Genomic DNA, 23,571 nt, shown 5'->3' on the forward strand with positions numbered 1-23,571 from the left:
GACAGATGCCCCCACACAGAGAAAAGAGTCCTTGCAATCCCACAGGTATGCAGTCATAAAAGAGACCACGATGACAACACTGAATATCACTCCCCATCCATGGCAATGCAGGCTGCCTCTCTTCTACCATGCATCCCCCCCATTAATAAATTCTGACTTCCCTAAAACTCATTCCAATTACGAGGTGTGAGACTGCTTTAGGTTCTGCATTGGTATCATCAGCATTGCCAGGGGTTTACTTCAGCTCTCTTTAAATATTTGGTAGCAATTGAAAATGCCTCAGCTGAAATATCCTGGCTGTTCTCTGTTTTGCCTGTTAACCTTCAGAGAAGCCTGCTGTCTTCATGAAGTCCTTGGATGATATTTTTGGTGAGGAGCGAGGTGTGATTAAACTGGAATGTGAAGTCTCCAAAGAGAAGGTCAAACCTGTTTGGAAAAAGGATGGTGTGAAGCTCACTTTTGGTAACAAGTATGAGCAGATACAGTCTGGGAAGACCCTGTGCCTCCTTATCCATGACCTTGAAAAGACAGACGCAGGTTTATACACATGTGATATCGGCACTGATGTTGCCAAGTCAAAGGTCAGCGTTCAGGGTAAGTATTGTAGACGATGTCCAGTCAAGGGGTGCTGCAGATATGAGTGGGCTTGGTCACTTTCTCTCACACCTATTCCTCCATAAGCCTCACATAACACGGTGATGTCTGAATAATCCCTGTTACTTTTTGATGGAAGTATATCTGGTGTTTCAGTGAAAATCACGTGTCAGGAAAGTAGTGACAATGTTTCCTTCCTGAACATTCCTATGGTGCAGAAATCCTCCCAGAAGAGCAAATAATTTCTCAAAAAAAAAAAACCCCAAAACAAAAAACCAAATAAAACCCAAGCAGCTTGTGTTTCACAGTTCTGAGCTATTAATTCAGAGTTGATTGTGGGAACACAAAAGTAGTACAACGTTGTCTATTGAAGAACCCAGCAATTGAGCCTGTCCTCTAATCCTTGTGACTGCTTGAAGGAAAAAGAAGTGTTCATGGCTTTTAAACTCATGTTGATAAAGAGACAAATTTTGAATTTGTCTGATTTGAACACCAGGAGGGGTAGGATGGTAACAAATTAACAAATACAAACATCCCATTTCTCGTATCATCATAGAGAAAAACTGCCCACGACATCCCAGAGGCTTCATGTCTGACAGCTTTTCTCCCCTCTAGCTCATTGAATCTTGACACTTCTCCATGCAGTCCTTCCAGAGCAAAGCCAGGAAATTCACATCCCTTTTTGCTATAGCTTTGTGGAGGTTCTGAGTGGATAATGTCTGAGAAATCCTTCCCATGTCAAATACATCTGTAAGGAATGCAGTGCTCTCTTGCCAATCCAGTAGATAAACCAGTCTGATGAGTTAAAAATGTCAATACTACTACTCCTGTCAATCATAAAAGCCTTTTCTCCTTGTATTAACCTAGTTTTTGTCTTCCAGAACTGAACATTGGCATCACCAAACGGCTGAAGAACACTGAAATCCAGGAGGGAGAAGATTGCACTTTTGAGTGTATTTTGTCCCATGAAAGCATTGATGACTTCAACTGGACGCTGAACGGGACCAAAGTGGAAAGTGGTGGGCGATTTAAAGCCTCTAACATGGGTCGGAAATATATGCTCAATATCAAAAGTGTAATTCCTGATGATGCTGGGGAAGTAATTTTCACTGCCCGTGGTCTAACCTCCAAGGCTTCTCTGGTTGTGAAAGGTAATGAGATCAGAAAGGTTCTGGGGTTTGATATCTTGGGTGTCTTTTCATAAGGTGTGTCAGTAAACCATGAAGGCAAACTCTTGTTATGATCAAAGTGAATAGCAGCCTTCTCTGTAAGCCTTGAAGCACTGAGATTGTTCCTTAAAAACAAGTGAAAGGCTGAAACTTTTTATAGATGTTTGAGAATTGCAGAATGCACTGGGTAGTGTAATTGTACAGACAATTTCTAGACCGTGTGCATCAGAGATAATCACCCAACGCTCCCTGGATAGTCAGCGGAGAGAAGAAATAGGTAGCTTTCAGGCATAGCTGATCATCCACAGTTAGACTTATTTAGGACAAAATAAATTGTTCCTTGAAGTCTATTGCCTGTACTTAGCAGATCACTGCTGGCTGTAGAGCAGCCCTGGAGTGAGTGCCCATGCTACACATCTCTATAGCATAGATGTCTGTATTTAGTGAGAGAGATCCCACCATAACTGCATGCCTACAGTAACTTCGGTGATGACAAAATGACATCCCCTGAAACGGATGCCATCAGAACAAGTCCTCAGTTCCTGTAAGCATTCATTAATATTCACTGCCCATAACTGCAATTAATATGTACTAAAGAGCAAGACTGCTTTTTCCCTCCCTTCTCTAACACAATATGAACCATTCATTGGGGAATGTGAAAACTTGCTGGATATCTGAATTGCAAAAACCCCAACTATATAGTGATCACGATCATGATTTTTATTCAAAGTTCTTTCCCCCCCGCCCTCCCCCTTCAGAGAAACCTACAGAGGTTACAAAGCAGCTGGAGGATAAAACATCAGCAGTGGGGCAGGACATCAGCCTGAGCTGTGAATTGTCGAAACCTGATGTGAGCATCAGGTGGTACAAGGATGGCAAAGCAATCCGAAAAAGCCAGAAGTATGACTTGCACCAAGAGGGAACACGGGCCATTCTGATCATCCATGACTCCACAGTCAAGGACAGTGGGGAGTACACCTGTGAGACAGAGGTCTCTAAAACGAAAGCCAGGATCACAGTGCAAGGTCAGTTGAAGCATGCATAGGGGCTGGCATGTACAGACGTTGGGGTAAATAACTGCAACCTGTGGGAGATGTTCTTCTCTTCTATCTCCCTAAACAGGATCAATTTTTAGTTTTCAAAAAATGTCATGGATTAAAAGCTTTTGAAAAAAGACTCTGAAAAAACACCTTGTAGGTACTGAAGAATCTCATGTGCTATGTAATGAGCCATTCAAAAGTGGCAATTTGAATTAGTCTTTTTTTGAATATGGGTGATCAAAACTGTACGCGGTCTGCAAGATGAGACCTCACCAGTACCTGTACGATGGCATTAAACTTTCCTGGAAATGTTTCACCCATTATGTCATGTGACAGGAGGTGGACCTGGTGATCTTCTTCGATCCATTCCATCTGATGATAGGACGAGAGGAAATGGCCTCAAGTTGCGCCAGGGGAGGTTTAGGTTGGATATTAGGAAAAATTTCTTCAACAAAAGGATTGTCAAGCACTGGAACAGGCTGCCCAGGGAAGTGGTGGAGTCACCATCCCTGGAGGTATTTAAAAGCCGTGTAGATGAGGCGCTTAGGGACATGGTTTAGTGGTGGACTTGGTAGTGCTGGGTTAACAGCTGGACTGGATGATCTTAAAGGTCTTTTCCAATCTAAATGATTCTATGGTTCTATGATTCTGTGATTCTACAACTGGGGGTAGAGGGGACTCAAGACCACTCTGTATGCTCAGGACTTGTTTGGGTAACAAATCTGTCTCTGTCTCTCTTTTTTTTTTTTCTTTTTTTTTTTTTTCTTCCTTCCAGAAAAACCTAATTATTTTGTCAAGGAACTTTCAGATCTGAAAGTCGATGAAAGCAGAACTGCAGTTTTTACGTGCCAGAGTGAGAAAGCTGCCTCCTCTGTGGTCTGGAGGAAAGGCATAGCTGAACTCAGGGCTAGCAAGAAATACGAGATCACACAGAAAGGACAAGTCCTGCAGCTGACCATAAATAATTTGGAGAAAAGTGACAGTGACACTTACACCTGTGACATTGGTGATGCCCAGTCCAGAGCCAAGCTAGTCGTGCAAGGTATGCATAAGAGGAATGTGACTGTACGTCCTGTTTCTCCACCAGCAAACATTATATGCATAGGCAGATCTATTTCTCAGCATAGAGGTAGCAGGTCTACTCATTTCTGGCTCTGTCTGAGTCATGGTGTATATACACTGCACAGGATGCGGACAAAAATATAGCAACATGGAGCTGGACATGCAGAGCAATTTGTTGATTTGAAGTAATTACCTTACACCTGGAGTACTTTGGGTATGATTTAACACCCAAAATGCTGATGAGAGGAGAGGCTGGTGTTTCCGTGTGAAGATATGATGGATATGATTCAGAGTGCCTGCTGTTAGATGAGGGAAAAATGATTCTGCCTCCAGGCTTTTCTCCATATCCCTTGATGCCTCTTTCCAGTAGTGGTTTCTAAGAGGAGATGGATGAAGGGGTGGTCCAGGGATCTGTAAGTGCTTAATGTCCCCCTGTGCCTTAGACAGGAGTTACACCCTCCAGCTGAAGCGTACAACCCAAGCAGCTTTTGTTGGATGCTACAGGTCGTAAATGAGCTGTGGTGGCCAATGCTAACAGCAGGGCAGTGTTTAAGGGGAAGGAGCGAGGTCTGGTTGTTACTGCTCCTCACAGTTCCCTCACTGGACCCTCAACTGGGAGAAACTCCTCAGCTGAAATAGATGAAGCAATGAAGAGAATAGGAGGAACAGTTCAAGAACAGTTGCATAGAGATGCAGTGGCGGTGCCCACTTATTAATTATTACAGCTAATTATTAAAGACTAAGGGGGTAAAGCCAGACTCCACCACCTCTGATCATCTGCTAGAGCAGCGCTGAGAAGCAAAGAAGTGTGCTTAATCCCCACCACGGCGTCAGGATCTGAGCTACCCGAATTCGCTGTCAGGTTTCCAACACCAACTTTTCTGAGTGAAAAAATACTTCTCTGTCACAAAGCTCAAGATAAAAGTAAAAATTCGCTGTTTTGTAAGTAGAAGCAACATCAGATATACCTTTGTATACAGTGATAACCTTATTTTATTTATTTATTTACAGTTAGGTGTATATCTATCTATATCTATAGAGGCAGGTTTTTAGGGCTGTTGTTTTGTTTCTTTTTACTAAAGCTGCAGTCAGACACTTTGTTCACTTCCCCCTCTGATTATGGTCGGACTAAACTCAAAGGGCTGAGTGGTCCTATCCCATAGAAAGCTAGTTATATTTGCTTTAGAAAAACAGAAGGGTCGTCATGGGAGGGCTCATCTGCTTGGTGATGTCTAGAGCCCAGCGATGCTGTCAGAGATGCATCCTTTCAGCCTTTCCGGGTAGTTCCATTAGGAGAAACTTTATAACACTGGATTTGCATTGTACTGGCTACTTGTTCTGCTATATGTGTTCTGGTGCTTCGAAGCTGTCTTCATCCTATTTTGGTGTGTGTCCTGTATATATTATCTTCCTGTGAATGGTTTTTGTGTTCAATAACAGGGGAATTGTGTTTCAGTCTTCTGTATCATGAACATACTTCTTTCTTGAAATACTCACATGGGAAATCTTGGGGTTTTCCATATCGATTTTCATGCTAGAAACTGAAGATTCCAGTAATTGATGTATCTATGTTCCTTTCAGGCCAGAAAGTGCTAATAACAGAAGACCTGGAAGATGTCACTGTGTTAGAAGGAGAATCTGCCATGTTCAAATGCAGAATCTCTCCTATAGACTATAGCAAAGTGCAGTGGTTTTTGGATAAAACCCCACTCCATACCAATGAACTTAATGAGATCCAGTCTCAGCCCGATGGATATCACTTGCTAATGTTGAAAAAACTCTCACTGAAGGACTCGGGGGTCATTACATTTGAAGCTGGTGATAAGAAAACCTCTGCCAGTTTGGTTGTTAAAGGTAATTCAATTATAAAAACTGCAGGAGAGGAAAGAATGTGTAGAAATAACTACGGGTTAATGTGGATAGCTGAAAGAAAAAGAATAAAAATCCTACAAATTTGGCCCCATCAGATGTATATTTGTATACATTCAACAATAACATTACCCATATAATGAAGCTAGGGCTGGGGAATTAACACTTTGTAATCCTGGACAACTCTGTGTGTTTATTGGACCTTAGATGGGGATGTTATACTGTAGTGATGGTACATTGGATGCCTTGTCCAGTTTTCCTTGAGCCGAGCTGATAGGGTGATGATAAGTAAGGAGAAATCAATTAGTTCAAGGAAAAAAAAAAAAGTGCAACCAGTAAGTTTTTAATTTAGTTTTCATTGTTTGAAACATTACGTGTGTTCTCTGCTATTCATTGTTGACAATGAATTGTTTTCTCTGGAAAAGTTAAACTGAGTTAAAACTGCAGTGTTAGTCTACTTCTATAGCAAGAGAATAAAATGAATGCCAGATAGCCCAAGAATGCAGGATTAGAGAGGTATTTTCTTACTGGAAACATAAATATTTCTCGCTGCCCAGAGATGTAAAACACACAGTCTCCACTGTGTCAGATCATATTCTCATTCTCATTCACCACGTTTCTTGCAAAGAATTTTTTTTTCAAAATTTGAAAATTTGCCCAAATTTTGCCATGCTGCAGAAATGCGAACAGATTTTTCTGAAAGCAAATGAAAGGTCTTATCTGCAAAAGGCCGATTCCTTTTGGTAATGCTAATATGTGATGCTATAGTACCAAAAACAGGTTTTGGTCTGCTGATTGATTGGATTTTTATGGATTAAAAAGCATTAAGCTGGGAGGGATAAGATGTACCTTGGCCAATTTAGCTATTGGTATCTAGCTTAGGCTACTTCTATAAGCTGTGTAGAAAGACACTTCCAGAGAGCAGGTCATCTCCTCTGTCCTAATGACCTGTTTTGGAAGTGAATATCTGGTCTCTGGAGGTGTCTGTCATCTTCCAGCAGTTTTAGAGACACCCTACATGACCAGTCTGAGCTTAACAGTTGTAGAGACACCCTACATGACCAGTCTGAGCTATCTGCCTGGTTTTTAGACTCATACCGATGAGATGAGACCTGCTCTAGATGACTGGCTTTGAGAAACCTGTGTTGCACCTCACTTCGTGCAGAATTACCTTTTCCACATTCAATTAGAAGGTTCAAACTAATAAGCTCACGTGTAAAAGGGCTTAGGAAAATCCTGTCTCCATCTTGTTCGTATTTAGTGAGATGCGAGAGAGATCTTATTTATGTTCTTCAAAAGGCGTATTTTCTCCTCAGTTTCTCCCAGATGGCATTAGGTATTTACTAAACAGCGTTGTATGGCATGACTGCTGCCTTCCCGAGGGCTTTATAGTCATGAACACCAAATTATTTGTTACTAACCTTGACCTGTAATTTTGACACAGGTAATCTTGGATGTAAATCTCACAGATTACTTGTGATCTAAAAATCTGCACCTCTTCTGAAACATCTCAGATGGTTTTTATGTGATTCTAGAGAAGCCCTGCATCTTCACAAAGGAGCTGGTTGATACTGAAGTCACTGAGGGAGAGGATGTGATCCTTCACTGTGAAACCTCCAAATCGGAGAGCCCCGTAAAGTGGTGCAAAGACGGGAAGAGCCTTAGGAATTCTTCCAAGTATAACATCAGCCGGTCGGGATTTGAAGCCAAGCTTGTCATTCACAGGGCAGAAGAAAGAGACAGTGGCAGATATGAGTGTGAGGCTGGAGCAGCTAAAAGTAGTGCGGTTATTACTGTCAAGGGTAAGAACATTTGGAGTGATGGTTTGGGTCCTAACTCGTCATCTAACACCGAGGTCAGAGTAATAAATTGAAATGATAAAAATGGGAAACTATACTGAAAAGGAACCTCATGTCTTTGCACCACGGTGCAGGAGAGGTTCTCATCAAGTCAGCTGGGACAGATGTCACCCAGAGAGGTGATAGAATGTAAAATGGGAAAATCCTTCATCTTACCTGATTTTAGCTCTGTGATAGTTAGGTGCCTAAGCTTTCTGGAGCAGAGAGCAATGGGTCGGTAGAGAACAGTGGGCATCTCTGCAGGAGATCTACCCAGTCTAAGAGTTAATCCAGAGAAAGGATAGATCACCTTCTGAAGCTGTCTCCACTGATGCTCTTTCCAAGGAGGAAGCTCATACACCCACATTTGTCTGGGTAATTGCTTTAGGCAGCCAAATATATTGAGAGTGGTGCATCCAAATTTTTTTATTCCAAAGATCATGATCCAGGCAGGAGGTGCTATCTGAAGGGTTGTTGTCTGAGCTGGACCTTGCTTTAGACAGCCAAATATACTGAGAGTGGTGCATCCAAATTTTTTATTCCAAAGATCATGATCCAGGCAGGAGGTGCTATCTGAAGGGTTGTTGTCTGAGCTGGACCAAAAATTCTCTTCTTAGACACATGAGACTTTAACGTACTTCCTCGAGCACGTTGGGTAAGCACCACATATGTTAGGGAAGCGTTGGGTCTGAGCAGGGTCAGAACCAGGCTCACCTGCTACCCACGTTATAATTGCTCCAGCCTGTCTTGAGCCACTGCTCCAGCCCGAGGTTGAGGACAAGTTTGGTTCCTGTGAGCAAAATCAGTCATTCACATGGGCGGGTTCGAGCAGATACGGGGAGGCTGTTAATGGCACAGGCTGGGTTTAGCCTGACCAGCGGATATCCTGCATGCAGCTCTTCTTAACGTGCTCTGGAGGGGTTGATCAGAAGCTGCACCTGGATTAGGCAAGTCAGTGTGAACAAAAAGCATTTGGGTTGTTGGAATAGTCAACCAGAGCACGAAGAGGGAAGGCAAGATGCTCACAGTATTTATCTAGAGCACAAAGAAACAAGCCACCTTAAGGCTGAGATCTGCTGTGCAAGTAAAGAGAAGACCTTGATGGTGTAATGAAGAAGAGAGGTGATGGTTAATGGTCCAGATTTGCTATGTCTTTCATTAGTACTAGGATGCTTTCCCAATACTTGTTACACAAAAAAGAAGGATCTATGTTGACTTTAGTAGGACCTGGATCTCACCCATAATGAATAGGAATTTTTCTGTTAGGAAAAAACCCACTCAGAATGAGTGTTAAACAGCAGCTCCATTTTTCCCTTCACAAAGAAGGGTGTGGACGGATGCAGGATTTAAACACATGGATTCAGATCACCAGTAGGCGTGAAGGAGTCAAGTCATAAGGGTGCCTACAACAAATTACACCGTTGTACCTTTCCTTTATCTATTAGGGTCACATCGGAGCAGCAGAATGGGGGGGTGGGGGTGGAAGTCAGTAGCCATGTGACACTGAGTGTCCCAAACTAGAGGTAAGAGGGGAACAGCAGAATAGGCTGTAGTTTTTCCACAGCCACAGGACAACTGCATCACGGATCAGTAGCTGACTTGCATGGTCGTAAGATAGCACAAGCGAGGAAGAAATTGGGGTTTTTTCACGACCTGAAGGGAAAACACTTCAGTTGAGGTTTTTTCCCCAATAAGTGCCTTCTCTACACTAGCTCACCTTAAAGCCTTGAATCCCAGGCTGTGATATAGGCTGCATAGGAATCTCCACAGGGACCCTTTTGTATACAGCTGTGCTTTGCTTTCTGTGTATGCTCTGTGCTGGTTTTAAGTCTGTATTCACGTCTGATAAAAACATGTTGTGGGATTTTCATAATGAGAACTCAATACTGTTGGTAATGACAGAAAGTGCTTTGCCATTTCTTTGTGTCCTCTGTGTTATGTGCGAGTTGGCCTCAGTAAAGTTTTACCTTTTTTGTGCCAGTGGTCCAGCTCTGACCACCCATCTGCAACACACTGTTCGTGTCATTAATAGCAGGGCAGCATCTGCCACTAATGTTAATAATGACAACAGTAATAATCCCAATGTCTTCAGTAGTACGGATAGCCGTTAAAAGGAAAAAAAGCATATGGTCTCAAATATTTTTTGCTGCCGTAGAGTGCTGGCAGCCAGATGTGAGCTGTAAGAATCTGTTTGCTCTTTGCTAGTGCTTTTCCATTCCTGTGGTTTTCTATCTGAATAGCAAAGTCTGAAACAAAAACGAAAAAGTGATTTCCAATCTCCTGTGTTTCCTTAAACATCTGCCATGTTCTTTTTCAGAAGTACCAGTTCTTTTCAAGCAAGAGCTCCAAAATGAAGAAGCTAAAGAAGGAAAACAAGTCAAGCTGACCTGCGAGCTCAGCAAACCTGATACCCCAGTGAAATGGATGAAAGGAGACGCTGTTCTCTATGCCAGCGAGAAGTATGAATTTAAGCAGCGTGGTACTGTGGCAGAGCTCATTATTCGAGATGTCAAATCGATAGACTCTGGGGAATATACCTGCAGCACCGGGGAACTGAAGACCACTGCTCGGGTGAAAGTAAATGGTAGGTAGAGTTAGATACGTTGCCACACTTTCTTAATGTGTTGCTTAATAGATCTTCTATTAAAAAAAAAAACCAAAACCACAGCACTTTGTGGCAGTGCCATCTACAAATTCATACATAAAATTTAACTTAAAAAATTTAATTTATTGCATACTTGTAAGCACCTGTATATATTTCATTCATGTAATCTCATGTTATGTTATGGGATTTGAAATCTATAACTTCCCACTGAACAGAAAATAAGGGTTCATTTTCTGTACCCTACGTGCCATAGTTCCTGACCTATCGGCTTTTTTACATGGCTGTGATTAAGATTGGCGTTAGAGACCAGGAGACCAGGAGCATGGAAGCAACAGAAGAACATGAAAATATAAGTCGAGTCCAGTCCCTGATTAATGTTTAGACCCCCAAACTCCCCAAAGCATCCTTTTTTAAAGGCTCTCAGATGCCATCTGCACTCCCCAATGCCATTAAACAAATACAGTACCTTTAGTAGTATAGCAAAAGTAGTATGTGCTGGAGCAGAAAGCAGGAGGGCACGAATACTGTCAGAGCCCTGCAGCGGCAGGGAATTTGTTAGGTGAGGATGCTCGGAGGACTCTAAAGGGGTCCTTATTAAAGATGAGAGAAACTTCCCCCGTACTCCTAGGAATGCCAGTGAGGTGATAACATCTGGGGGAGAGATTTCTTCCTGCTCCCAAGCAGAATCACTTTGATGTCACATAGCCAAGGGTCTAGGGTGGCTTTTCTCATTTGGAAAAGGACTAGTTTTAAGGGGTGACAGCCATCATGGGGCACTTCTCGTACAGCAGTTCAAGAGGGCATGTCCTAATCCCTGCTTCTGTGTTCTAGCTGTGCCTGTCCTTTTTAAACAAGCCCTGGAGAACGTGGAAATGGAAGAGGGGAAATCTGTCTCCTTGCGCTGCGAACTCACAAAAGCTGATGCCACCGTGGTGTGGAAGAAGGGAGAAGCCACGCTCCAGGCAAGTGCCAAATATGAAATGAAGCAGAAGGGGACAGTGGCAGAGCTGGTGATTCATAATGCAGAGCCAGAAGATGCGGGAAGATACACCTGCGACACTGGAGACCAGCAGACCACAGCCCAAGTCAAAATCCATGGTAGGAATAAGACACCTTCTTGTGGCCATTTGTTGTTCTTGCCATGGTCCTGCTAGCTCCTGCACATTTATAATGAGCATCAAGATAAAAAGGGATCAGTACAAATAAAAGGCAGCTCTGGCTGGGTCCATTATGTTCTCTGTTTTTTAGGACAATAACTTATGCTAAAACGTAGCAATCAAATATCCTTGATAACAAGATATCTTTCCTTGCCTCTGAAATAACTGCTTTCTGCTCTGGATAGGGGCACTTGTCTGGGCTCTAAGCCAGGAGGTAAGAAGGGCCTCAGCTACACATTTTGTTAAAGAATATGCAATTCTTTTCTGCCCTTTCTCAGCAAGTTTTTCACGCGTCTGTGACCAACAGCATTTGGGCAGCAGAAGGGTAATTACTTCGATATTCTAATTATTGGGAAATAATTGTTTTGTTTTTATTTCCTCCCAAACCTGGTGTAATATTGTAGAGTCAAGTAGAGTCCTGGACGTGCAGGTAGGTCAGAGCTTATTAGCTGCGCCAAGAGAATTTGTTTTGGTTTTAAGTCCCATATGAGGTCACCAGTTGGTAATGATGCTCCTAAAGTAAAATGAGAACACTTCACTCCTCAGCCGTCTCTGTGCTCATCAAAGAAGAGCTGAAGAGTGTGGAAGCTGTGGAAGGTGGGACCACCACCCTGCGATGCCAGCTGAGCAGAGAGGCCCCCGTGGAGTGGAGGAAGGGGCACGCTCTTCTCCGGCCGAGTAACAAATACAGGATGAGACAGGAGGGCACAGTGGCTGAGCTGCTGATCCACGATCTGGACCCAAAGGATGCTGGAGACTATACATGTATAGTGGGGAACCAAAAAACCACAGCAACCTTGTCAGTGAATGGTAAAAAGTCAGAAATAACCCGTGAAACTCTGGAACGTTTTTGTCCATCTCTTCCCTCCTCCTTTCCGTTCATCCCCTTACAACACCTACCTTCATGTACCGCTTCTACTCTTTTCATCCTTCCACTTTTTCATGTTGCCATGTCACTCCTTTCCCCAACTTCCATCCACGATCAGCTTTCATCATGCCCAGTGTTGGATGTGTGTGTGTGTTGTGTTGTCTTCTTACCTTTCCTCAAGTGAAGGGTGCTGACGTGCATGTGTGTTTTCCTGAATTATTATGGAAACATAAGATTCCTTGGGATATTCTGTTAAAGAGGGTTCATCACCTTTAATGGTGAGGGCGAGTTTGTCATTTGTATGCGTGATACCAGTCAAGATCACGCATGCTTTGATTCCCACAGAACAATTTACTAGAGCATTTTTTTTACCATCCACAAAAAAAGGCAGGATGTGCTTAAGGATAAGGGCGTTGGAATAAGGCTTAGGTAGTCATACCATAAATCGCGATTCAGCCTCTGACCAGAGATCTGGGCAGGGTCTTGGGTTGCAATCCCTTCTCATTCTGCATCTCTCAGCCCTGCCAGTCCGTTTCAAAAAAGAGCTGAAGAACGAGGAAGCCACCGAGAGCGGGACGGCCACGCTGCAGTGCGAGCTGAGCCAGGCGGTGGGCTCGGTCGAGTGGAGGAAGGACGGGAAGGTGCTGATGTCGAACGGCAAATACAAAATGAGACGGGAAGGGCGTTTCGTTGAGCTGGTTATCCAAGACCTAGACTTGACGGATGCTGGGAACTATACCTGCGTGTGTGGAGACCAGAAGACAACAGCTGCCCTGAGAGTGAATGGTAACCGTTCTACCCGTTTTGCTCATTAAGCCCCAAACTTAATGTGTTTAACAGCATTTGCTGGTCATCCGAAATCTGGTCAGTGTGATGTCTTAGAGGTTTCATGTTCTCAGCTCTGTGGTGCCAAAGAGTCACCCTATTAGAGAATATTCCCTTGTGCTTTTTTTTTTTTGCTTTGAGACAGCACAGCTACGTTGTATATTGTTTTCTCTAATTTGTTTCTCTCTACTTTAGGAGGTTTTACCCCCCTTTCGACTGTATCCACCTCGCAGTAGTGCATTTTTTAGTTAAATGTATACACCGCAGCCCAGTAACTCACAGCAGAGTCCAGTTCATTTTGTTCTAGTGCTGATTCCTTCTCTGTTGGTATTGCATCCTTCAGCCTTGCCTATCCTCTTCCAAGAAGAAATGTCGAACAAGGAAGCTACAGAGGGGGAGGCAGTCACTTTGCACTGTAAACTGAGCAAATCGGCCCCGGTTGAGTGGAGAAAGGGGAATATGGTCCTCAAGCCAAGTGACAAATACAAAATAGAGCAGGAAGGTCCCTTTGCGGAGCTGATGATCCGGGATCTGGATGTGGCAGACGCTGGTGATTACAGCTGTGCGTGTGGAGATCAACAGACTACGGCTGCTTTGACAGTAAATGGTAAAAAGAAATTCTCAGCACGTGCCCCAAGTAAACCTGTGTAATTCCAAACTCTCTTCTGCTTTTCCTCCTATTTCATCTGGTCCCTGTATACTTTCTATCCTCCCCCCTGCTAATTAGTTTTTCTATCCTGGTTTCCTTCTCTCTCTCTGCTTTCACTTGATGCCCTCTTGATGTGCTCTTTGTCTTTCTAGGTGCTATGTTCAAATGACAAGCGGAGTACAGGTCTCCAACGCAACACGGTCTCCCTAGTGCAGTATAGCTGCTTTTTTAAAAGTTTTCCCATAGGGATTGACCTAAAAGTGGGAATAATATTTACTTTTTGGAACTTAGACTGTTAACACTTGTTGCTCCTAAGAGGAACAAGTTTTCATCAACGTATGATGCTACACAAGGACTACCTTAATGAAAAATTGCCTTTTTATTTTCCTGTTATCCCCAGCCCTTTTTTACCAATTTTGGCTTAACTCTTCCAAAGCACATACTTTATCTCTGCAGAAAGCTGACAGCATGTTTGTAACTGCTCTGTTTTAAGGGGTTCTATTTATAAAAATACAGACAGTGCCATGAATCAGGCACTTCTGCAGAACTCCTGTTTTTCTCAAAGGAAACAAAATGCTTTGGGTCTCAGATTGAAATACGGCCTCTAATTTTATCCCTTGGATTTTATGGTGTGTAAGTAAAGGATAGGTGGCTTGTCAGCTGAGTTTGCAGATAGACAGACTTGCTTTTAAAGCAAGTTTTAAAGTGTGAGGAGGAAAAATTAAAAATCAGACTGAAATCTCTTTTGAAATGTTAGAGACTGGAACAAAATCCTGGAGCGTGAAGAAGGTGTTGTGGCTTCAGTAACATGCAGGTTCGGGGAGATAAGAGAAGAGCGTGCGTAGATCATGGGTCAGGCTTTCTCAGCTTTGATGCCGTGTCCGTATTGCATTTACTCTGCAGTCCTGCCTGCTCTTTTCACCAAAGAACTGACAGATGAAGAAGCCACAGAAGGTAAAAGTGTCTCTCTGCACTGTGAGCTGAACAAGGCTGCTGCTAACGTGGAGTGGAAGAAGGGCTTCAAGACCCTCAAATCAAGTGACAAGTATAAAATGAAACGCGAAGGTGTCGTTGCTGAACTTCTAATCCAACACCTAGACACGACGGATGCTGGAAATTATTCCTGTGTGTGCGGAGACCAGCAGACTATGGCAGTTTTAACAGTACATGGTAAAACAAACAAAACAAGACGCATACTAAAAGTAACTATCCTGTTTTCTCTCTTCATTTGGAGAGACACCTGGTTACCCCACCATCTCCTTCCTTCTGCCAGACCCTCATCCTCAGCTTACCGATGCCAATGCAGTGCTCCCGTTGGCGTCGGTGCGGCCAGGGTGCGTGGCACAAGAGGGGTGTCAGTCTGCAAGCTCAGAGGAACGTATAGGCAACCCGGATTGCCGCTACTGTTTTAATTAGGGTCCATCATTTTGCTTTTCCCCTTGAAAGTTCCTGTATTAGACTCCCCGTTATGCTCAAGCCCAATAAAACGGGTTGCCTCAAAGAGGCTCTGACTTAGCGGTTTTAAGGTTTCATAAAATTCCCAAAGGTTAGGTTATTCCCTGGAATCTTATTCCCATACTCCATTCCTGGGACAACGAGGTCCATTTACACGTACGGGCCAGTTGTCATTGCATTCAGTTACTCCACTCTGTAACGCAAGCCCAAACCTTCTAAGGGACGACTGTCCCCGGGAGAACTTTGATTTTTACTGCAACTGATGTATTTGAAAGGATATGTCAGTTCAGGAGAAAATGTTTGTTTTCCCACCATGTATTGAAATGAACAATTTCATTTCAAACTGACATTCAGAATGAAACGCCAGTGTTTCATTTTTTTAATGGACAATGTCTTTTCGTTTGCTTAAGTCTGTGAAAGCGTACCAAACATCCTCCCATTATGGCTTAAAAAGTCATATCAGAAAACCAATTTTTTTCAGAAATTTCAAGTTAGTATTTATTCTTTTTGCTTGAAACTTCCCAGGAAAAAAATGGGTTTTCTTCTTTTGTCTGTATTGATTTGTGACTCTGAGCACACGTAAAATATCTCTGTGGATTACTGCAAGCGTTGTAGCCCTTCCGGGTGATGACATTTTTTCCTCGTACTGATTCATGAACACTTATTAACAATCTATGTTCTTGTGTTGATAAATCAGTTCAAGATAAGAGGGGGAAAAAGAAAATTAAACACCGGTGGTTAATGTTAACTCTTTGGGGCGTTACATCTCACTGCTCATATTGCTGTCCTTCAGCTTTGCCTGCGTTTTTCAAAGAAGGATTGAAGAACAGAGAAGCCACAGATGGTGCAACAGCCACCCTGCACTGCGAGCTGAGCAAGGTCGGTGTCCCGGTGGAGTGGAAAAAAGGGGACAAGACACTCAAACCGAGTGATAAGTATAGGATGAGACAAGAAGATACCGCCGCAGAACTGTTGATCCGAGATCTGGAGGTAGAAGATACAGGAGAGTATACCTGTGTGTGTGGAGATCAGAAGACCTCGGCTGTCTTGACAGTCCATGGTAAAAAAGCAGTTCTCCGTTATGATAGCAGTGTCTCGGGGAGATCCCTTTTCTCTCAGAGGTTTCTTGTCCACTTGCTTCGATATTTTGATTCTGCTGCATTTTCTTGCTTTGCTGGCTGTGTTTCATCCCATCTCCCACTGTCGGGCAGTTTGAAACCGGTGGCTTCATAGCAAAGTAAAGAAGAGTTGTGAGAATTTCTCATCTTAGTCTTCACTTTTTAAAAGTGAAAACGGCCAAAAGTGAGCAGACCTCTAGCAGCAAGCTTGTTCTCAGAGCGTTTGTCCTTGCGTCTCACTGATGTCAGTGGATTTCGGTGCTTAACTTGAAGGAATGATTTTCAAAAACGCTGAGCTCGGTTAGTGAGAGGTTTTCCCCTTCAGGAATGAATGACTGTCCGTCTCCTTTGTGATATATTCTGCTGAGGAAATAGTGCTTTCCAAAAAAACCCTAAACCACTATTCTGCAGGTCCTCATTTAGGGAGGGGTGAGACAGATTTTGTTCCTGTCTCTGCCCTGGTGAATAGTGACAAGCTTTGGTTGCCCCTCCAGCAGAGGCAGTTCATACATAGTTCCAATAGATGAAAGAATAGTTTTTATTTGAGATATATCTTAAGGATAAGATGTTTCTAAGGACAGGGGCAAAACTGTGGAGGCAAAATTCTCTTCTCTAAGATTTTCTGCACACTCTTACTTCCTCTTCTTTCTCCCAGCTGGAGGTACTTCTGTTCCTCCCCTCCTCTGAGCTGGCACTTTCTTCCCTGTGCAAGTCGCTTCCTTTTTACCTTGGTGGCACACCACAAGGCAACTTGCTGAATGTTGCTAAAAAAAGCCTGTGTTCCTGCTATTTAGAGCCATTATGTCCTTGGCAATTATGGCCTAGAGGTGCGCCTGAAGTTATACTACGGTTTTTTTTCTGAACCAGAAAGATAAATTACGGTGTCAGGAAAGGTAGAGATCTCCAGCTAGCAGTGCCATCATCCAGGACGATGACTTTCAATCAGAAGTCAGGTGATTAATGTTCAAGATAGATGATCTCAGACTGAAATAAGTGGAGAGGACTACTGGAATCAGCTGGGAAATGATGAGCATTCTGCATAAGTCAATGTTAGAAGCAGGTCATGGTGGCAGTTCTCCCTGTGAGATCCTGCAGTAGTTTTCTAATAGATGCAGTTTTCAAGACTATATGATTTGTTTTCCTGTAATAGTGAAGGACTGGCCTCAGGACCTAGTCCTATGTTCCTCAAGGTCTGGTTAGTGGTTTTGACGTACTCTCTGTTTATATTACGTCCCATAGCTTTGCCTGCACTGTTCAAAAAAGAACTTGTCAATATGGAAGCCACAGAAAACGGGACGGCTGTTCTGCAGTGTGAGCTAACTAAACCCGCTCCGGCGGAGTGGAGAAAAGGGCAAAAGGTGCTCAAGCCTAGTGAGAAGTACAAAATGAGGCTGAAGGATACCATTGCTGAGCTGACAATCCACAGCCTGGAGGAACAAGATGCGGGAGATTACACATGCGTGTGCGGAGACAAGATGACTACTGCATCCCTGACGGTGCATGGTAAAATACATCAGTTTAATAGGGATTTTCTGCTTTGTCATCTGTGATCTCATGCAGGATCACAAATTGTTCTTGATCCCATCTATTATTTTAAATTTTTATGACAGCTGTATTAACCACTAGGAATATCTTTTACTGAAAGCCCTTCACTTGGGACTGATAAATAGCACCATACAGTCTTTTCTGTCCCTTTTCTTTCATGTTAATGGAATCTGGAAGCAGATAATGAAGACCTTGGTGAAGTCATAAATAGCACTTGCAGTATTTCCAATAATTAACTTCTGTAGGCATATCACTGAGATTTCACTTCTTTTACTCGAATGGAATTGAAAGGTGCTCTGTTATGATAACAACTGAGAAAGGCAGGTGAGAATGATACATTGCAGCCTGGAATTTTAAATAACGTAATGTTCGTTTTAATTGTTCATCCGGTCTTAAGACAGAACTATGCATAGTTCCTTGAAAGCTTGGAATCAGCTTTCTGTTGTTTTATCTTAAAATGCCTTTAAAGCATGCCTTCCAGTACTGAAATTATAGTTTTACAACACTGATTTCCAATTCAGTTGTGACATGCTGAATGTGGTGTATTGCAAAGCATAAGGCAGGGATGCCCCTGAAATCATCAGTTGCCTCTCAGGTACTATATATTATTCTAAAACCTTTAGAGATTAAAGGGTTTTAATCCAGTGGAGCAGTTGAGATGCAGTATTTCCTCGATTTTAAAATGCTCTCTCTTCACCTGTGATCTTCAGCCCTTCCTCCGCATTTTAAAAAAGAGTTGAAGAAGGTGGAAGCCACAGAAAATGGCACGGCCACTTTCTGCTGCGAGCTGAACAAGCCCGCAGCTGCCGTGGAATGGAGGAAAGGAGACAGAGCCCTGGAGCCGAGTGACAAGCTCTCCATGAGATGCGAGGGCACAACTGCTGAGCTGGTGATCCGTGATTTAGACCTGACAGATGCTGGCGATTACACATGCTGTTATGGAGATCAGAAAACCACGGCTGCGCTGAAAGTGAATGGTAAAAAAAGAAAAAAAAAATCAAATTAAGTGGATTATTTTCAACCGGCCGTTTCTTTAAGAGCATAGTAGTATCAGCTTTGAAATTGCAGCCCCGTTTCTGATTAACTTAGTAACGTGTTGTTGCACATGGGCATAAACATGGGAATGCACTGGTCAGTATGAGACAAGGATCGTTGCAAAAATTTCAGATATTCATTGTGGTGCTAACTCATTCCTTTGATGTTCGTGTTCAGTAGTAGTTGCTAAAAAAGCAAAAACATATTATTGTGATGCTGGTTGTGAAGATGTTACAATCCTAAAGTTGAGAATATTACAATTTGGTGATGAGATATTTTTGATACAGTTTTCAGTGTGTCAGAATAATTTGACAGTCAAGTTCTGCTTGACCACTATCTGAGGAGAAATCTCATGGAACAGTGCGATAGCTGCCTCAGATATTATTTCATTTATGAACTTTTTCGGTAATGATTTGCATTGCAACAGAACTTAGACACTCTAGTCAGGCTTTATTTTCCACTGTGCCAAGCAATACCCGAGGTAAGGTAGGGCTCAGTCTTGCAGAGTCTGAAGTTGAGACTGGTGTGGTTCTCCATTTCGTGCCATAGACCATACCATAAAAAAAGCTCTGACTTATGAACAAGGTGTTCTCCTGCTTCCCAAGGTCGCCATCGTATCTTTCCCAGAGTGGTTATCAATCCTTTTTGATTAGGGAAGGCTTTGCTTGTGTGGTTGACAGACCACAGATAAATAGTTACTTGGATAGCTGGCACGGTCATACATTCTGCTCATTTTGAACTCCTCAGCCTTGCCTGCACACTTCAGGAAAGAGATGAAGAATGAAGAAGCCACAGAAGGTGGAACAGCCACGCTACAATGTGAGCTGTCTAGGGCTGCCTCTGTGGAGTGGAAAAAGAAACACAAAGTGCTCAAATCGAGTGAAAAATATACTATGAGACAGGAAGGTACTACGGCACAACTGCTGATCCATGCGTTGGAAGTCAGGGATGCTGGGGAGTATACCTGCGTGTGTGGAGATGAGAAGACTACTGCAGCGCTGACAGTGCATGGTAAAGAAAACAGAAATGAGAAATTTTTGTGTGATGTTTCTCCTGTTTCCTCTGGAAGCCTCAGTACTGACAGGCAATGAGTTCTTTCTCTAATCTTGCCATCATTAATTCTGTTGGTAATGGATTTTATTGTTTTTATTGTGATTTTTATCTAATTCTAACCAGAATCGTAGTTCCATTGATTATACTAACATTTTCCCTGTGTTCTCCTTGCTCTTGTTGGTGCACGGCTATACTGCTTTGCACCACACTGAAGGCTGGAGGATGCCCCGTGCTTGCGTTTTTTGTTCTGTTTTACTTACTTTTTACTTAAGTCTACAGAGATGGAGCAGCAGGAACATTCATACTTCTTAAAAAGAGCGATCTTAGGTTTAAAGTTACATTAGGATTTGACAGATAATTTTAAATAATGCAAATGAAACTTGATTCAATGCAACTTTTCTATGTAACTCTGACGAAGGATCATGTACCTTTGTATTCTGGTATTGCAGAATACTCAGCATTGTAGTGTAAGAGTACTTCACAGTCCTCAGGCAAATTCGTCTGCAAACCTTCCTTGGAAGAGAGGGAAACTTTATTTCCACTATTAACATAGGACAGAAGGAAGTAGTTTCAGCCGTCTTTCTCACCTGGAAATTCAGTAGGTTAAAGAGTTGATTTCTTTTTACTGCCCAGACTTTTTCATCTTGATATTTACCAATAAAACAAGGATGGCTTCAGTCTTGAACTTCCAATTTAACCAGGTCATCTAGTCCATCCTTGAGCCCCAAGTCACCATCACACCTACCTAGCGTCACTCCAGTGCTGAAGAATTTGCAGTTCCCCTGGACACTCGTTCCACTGCCTAGCCATCAACACTGCCAGAAAGTTCTTCCTAATTTCAACAAAAGTCTTTCTCAAGCTGGCTTAAGTCATTACTTCTTGTCCCATATCCTGTAGAAACGGAGGAATATTTGCTATTTTCCTCTCTGTGAAAGATTCGAAAACTTACGTCTCCTTTCTGTCTTCTTTTTTCTGGACTAAGCACCTTCAATCCTTTCACTCTTTCTTCATAGGTCATGTTTTGTAGACTTCAGCTCATCTTTGTTGTTTTCTGGGCCATCTTCAATTAATTCGCATCTTTTTAGAAGTCTGGTGGCCAAAAGCAGACTACAGCGCTCTGTCTGAGGCTTTGCCAGACCGGAAGGACTTGATGTGTCTTGCACGTGACACTCCTTTTTATATATCCCTATTATGATGTTTGCTTTATTGACATCAGAATTGCATTTTTTGACTTGCATTTGCTCCAAAATCTCTCTCTGCAGATCTGCTGCTATTGTTCCCCATCTTGTAGTTGTGTTGTTGATTGTTCGTACATACAGGATTTTGCACCTGCTTTTCCTGAATTGCAGCCTATTTTTTCACCACTGCTTCATCAAGATCTTCTATATCCTAATCCTGTTTAACAGAAGCTTTCAGCTTCATCTGCAAAGTTAATGACTACTCTGCATTTCATAGTCCAAGCCACTAAAGAAAATGCTGAATAATACTGGACTCCAGAGAATTGAGGAACTGCGCTCAACTCATTCTTTCACTGTGAGTGTAAATCACAGTTGAATATTCTTTGACTGTGGTTTTCAAACTGGTAGAGCTTCCTACTGTAGTTAAAGTAAGAGCTTTACTAAAATCAGGGTGTACAGCATATACTGTGTCTGTCTCTCACTGAAGTTCATTAACCTATGTCAAATAATATTACACTGGTCCATCCTTTACAAAAAGAAAAGCTCTTGGCAACTCCAAGTGTACTGCTACAATGTTTTTCAAAGAATTAAAGTTAAGCTGAAATGGCCGTAGTTCCTTGGATCCTCGCTCTGCCTCTCTTTTCTCCCCCTTTTTTTCCAAGACACAAGGACTGTGGGTGGGACTCAGCTTGTAGATCAAGACTGGTGAGTGTTCCTAATTTCCTATTGTTGTCAATAGAGATCTAATCAACACAGTCAATGGAAGCCAGGGAGACATCCAGTTCACCATATAGCAGACATTTACATTTGGTCAGCAGGTAGCTCCATTGGCTCCGTTGACTTTGTCTGGATCTTTCTTGACTGTCCCGGGCGCTTAGACTCTTGGTTTACATGGTGAGAACTGAATGTGTGCATTACAGTTTGTGAGACCTTTTCCACCTCTGAGATTTTTTCTATACTTGTGGAACATCACCCCTTCTCTTTGATTTCTCCAGTGTAATGGTTAATGTCTAATATTGGTTAAGCCTGTACCTTAAGTATTCCAGGATAAATTTCATCACACCAAGGTGCTTTGAGAATATTCAGTTTATTTAAATGTTCTCTCATCTGTTTTTTTCTTATCCTCTCTAGAATTCCTTTTACTTTCTTAGCTATCATTAACTTTTAATATTGAAGAAGAAAAAGGAATTTACACTTCAGCTTTCCCCATCTTATCTACCATCAACTTACATTCCTGAAAGTTAGTACACCAACTTCTCCCTTGTTGTTTTTCTTCCTTCTAACCTACCTACAGAATGTCGCTGTATTATTTCTGCTTCTTTCTAGTTCAGGCTGGCCAGGTTTCCTGGGATTTGCATGCTAATATTCTGATACAGCCAAAAGCCACAAGTTGAACTGTGAGCAGAGGGCACAGAAAGTTCTTGGAGCAGTGATACCACCACCCAGTTGCTGGATACAACTACACTCAGCATTCAGCTGTGTCTGGAGATATTTGATATCAGCATCATTTTTCAGATTACTTTTCAGCCCCTCTTTTGTGTTGGTCTCCTTGTCCATGAGGTGAGCCCAGGAATGGGGAACCTTGACCTTCTTGAGACGTGCCAGGAAACTGTCCTTTCTGGTTTTGCCTCTGCATTCTGTAGTATTTCTTTTGCACTCATCTAAACCTCCCATATTTTATAGGTCTCTCGAGTTTCAGGACATTGAAGAATTCATGATTTAGGCAGGCTATTCCTGATGGTCCTCGGACTGGGGTAGTCTGTGTAATTATGCCCTTCATATTCTTTCTTCAAGAAGCTTCCCACTCTCTTAAACTGCCTTGTCCTTTAAGTTTGCTTCTGCTTGGTTATAAGTAACAATTATTGAATTATTGAAGCTTGCTTTCTTGTTGCCCACAGAATGTCTTTTTGCTGTTCTCCATCACTACTTTTCCTAAAATCCATGAGCTCTCCTGCTTCATAATTGCTGTCTGCCCAGTTATCCTCCCTGTCTGTATTCTCAAATATTTATTTCTTGCTGGTCAGAGTCAGGACTTGGAGATCCTCCTCTCCTGTTCTTTCATATATATTCTATATCCAAAAGTGGTCCCCACCCCATTCCAAAGACTTAGCAGACATTGTCCCATCTTATTGCTCCCACAGTTTGTTACCACATTACCATCCAGTCTGATGCTCTGAACGATTCTATTAGTTGTTCCAAATGGGATGGGGTGTTAGGATGCACCTGAACTTCCTGGTGTGAAGGTCTTATGGAAGATTTCCACAATGGAAACATCGTCCTTCTTTTTTCTTTTTGTTACCCAAGCACTTTCAAGAGGTCTCTCTGATTCAGCTCTTCAGCCTCATGCTAACTCTCAGGCTAGGTCAGTAGGCATCCTTAACACGTAAGGTAAAGCCTTTTCTTTTTTTCCTTTCGTTTTTTTTTTTCCTGATCATGGTGTAACCTGCTATATCACTTCTCCTGGGCTGAATTACACTGAGAAAGTTATAATTTTGACCACACATGAAGTTT

The 23,571-nt window shown here is 42.5% G+C and overlaps 1 protein-coding gene across 1 annotated transcript in view; it reads left to right on the forward strand.

The window, feature by feature from the left end:
* Positions 1-327: 327 nt before the first annotated feature.
* The window catches only part of LOC104082703 (obscurin-like), a gene marked incomplete at both ends in the record, with an annotated part of 27,457 nt that continues 4,213 nt past the window's right edge, over positions 328-23,571 (forward strand). Inside the window, 17 exons of the mRNA XM_009585922.1 lie at positions 328-594; positions 1,476-1,745; positions 2,522-2,788; positions 3,579-3,845; positions 3,937-3,939; positions 5,447-5,719; positions 7,270-7,536; positions 9,890-10,156; positions 11,009-11,275; positions 11,881-12,144; positions 12,722-12,988; positions 13,371-13,634; positions 14,580-14,846; positions 15,925-16,191; positions 17,489-17,752; positions 18,505-18,771; positions 19,577-19,840. Of these exons, the coding sequence (XP_009584217.1) occupies positions 328-594; positions 1,476-1,745; positions 2,522-2,788; positions 3,579-3,845; positions 3,937-3,939; positions 5,447-5,719; positions 7,270-7,536; positions 9,890-10,156; positions 11,009-11,275; positions 11,881-12,144; positions 12,722-12,988; positions 13,371-13,634; positions 14,580-14,846; positions 15,925-16,191; positions 17,489-17,752; positions 18,505-18,771; positions 19,577-19,840 (4,272 nt within the window). The remainder of the gene's footprint in view (positions 595-1,475; positions 1,746-2,521; positions 2,789-3,578; positions 3,846-3,936; positions 3,940-5,446; positions 5,720-7,269; positions 7,537-9,889; positions 10,157-11,008; positions 11,276-11,880; positions 12,145-12,721; positions 12,989-13,370; positions 13,635-14,579; positions 14,847-15,924; positions 16,192-17,488; positions 17,753-18,504; positions 18,772-19,576; positions 19,841-23,571) is intronic.

Source organism: Fulmarus glacialis, unplaced genomic scaffold (assembly GCF_000690835.1).
Source record: "Fulmarus glacialis isolate BGI_N327 unplaced genomic scaffold, ASM69083v1 scaffold10059, whole genome shotgun sequence".
Lineage (NCBI taxonomy): Eukaryota > Metazoa > Chordata > Aves > Procellariiformes > Procellariidae > Fulmarus > Fulmarus glacialis.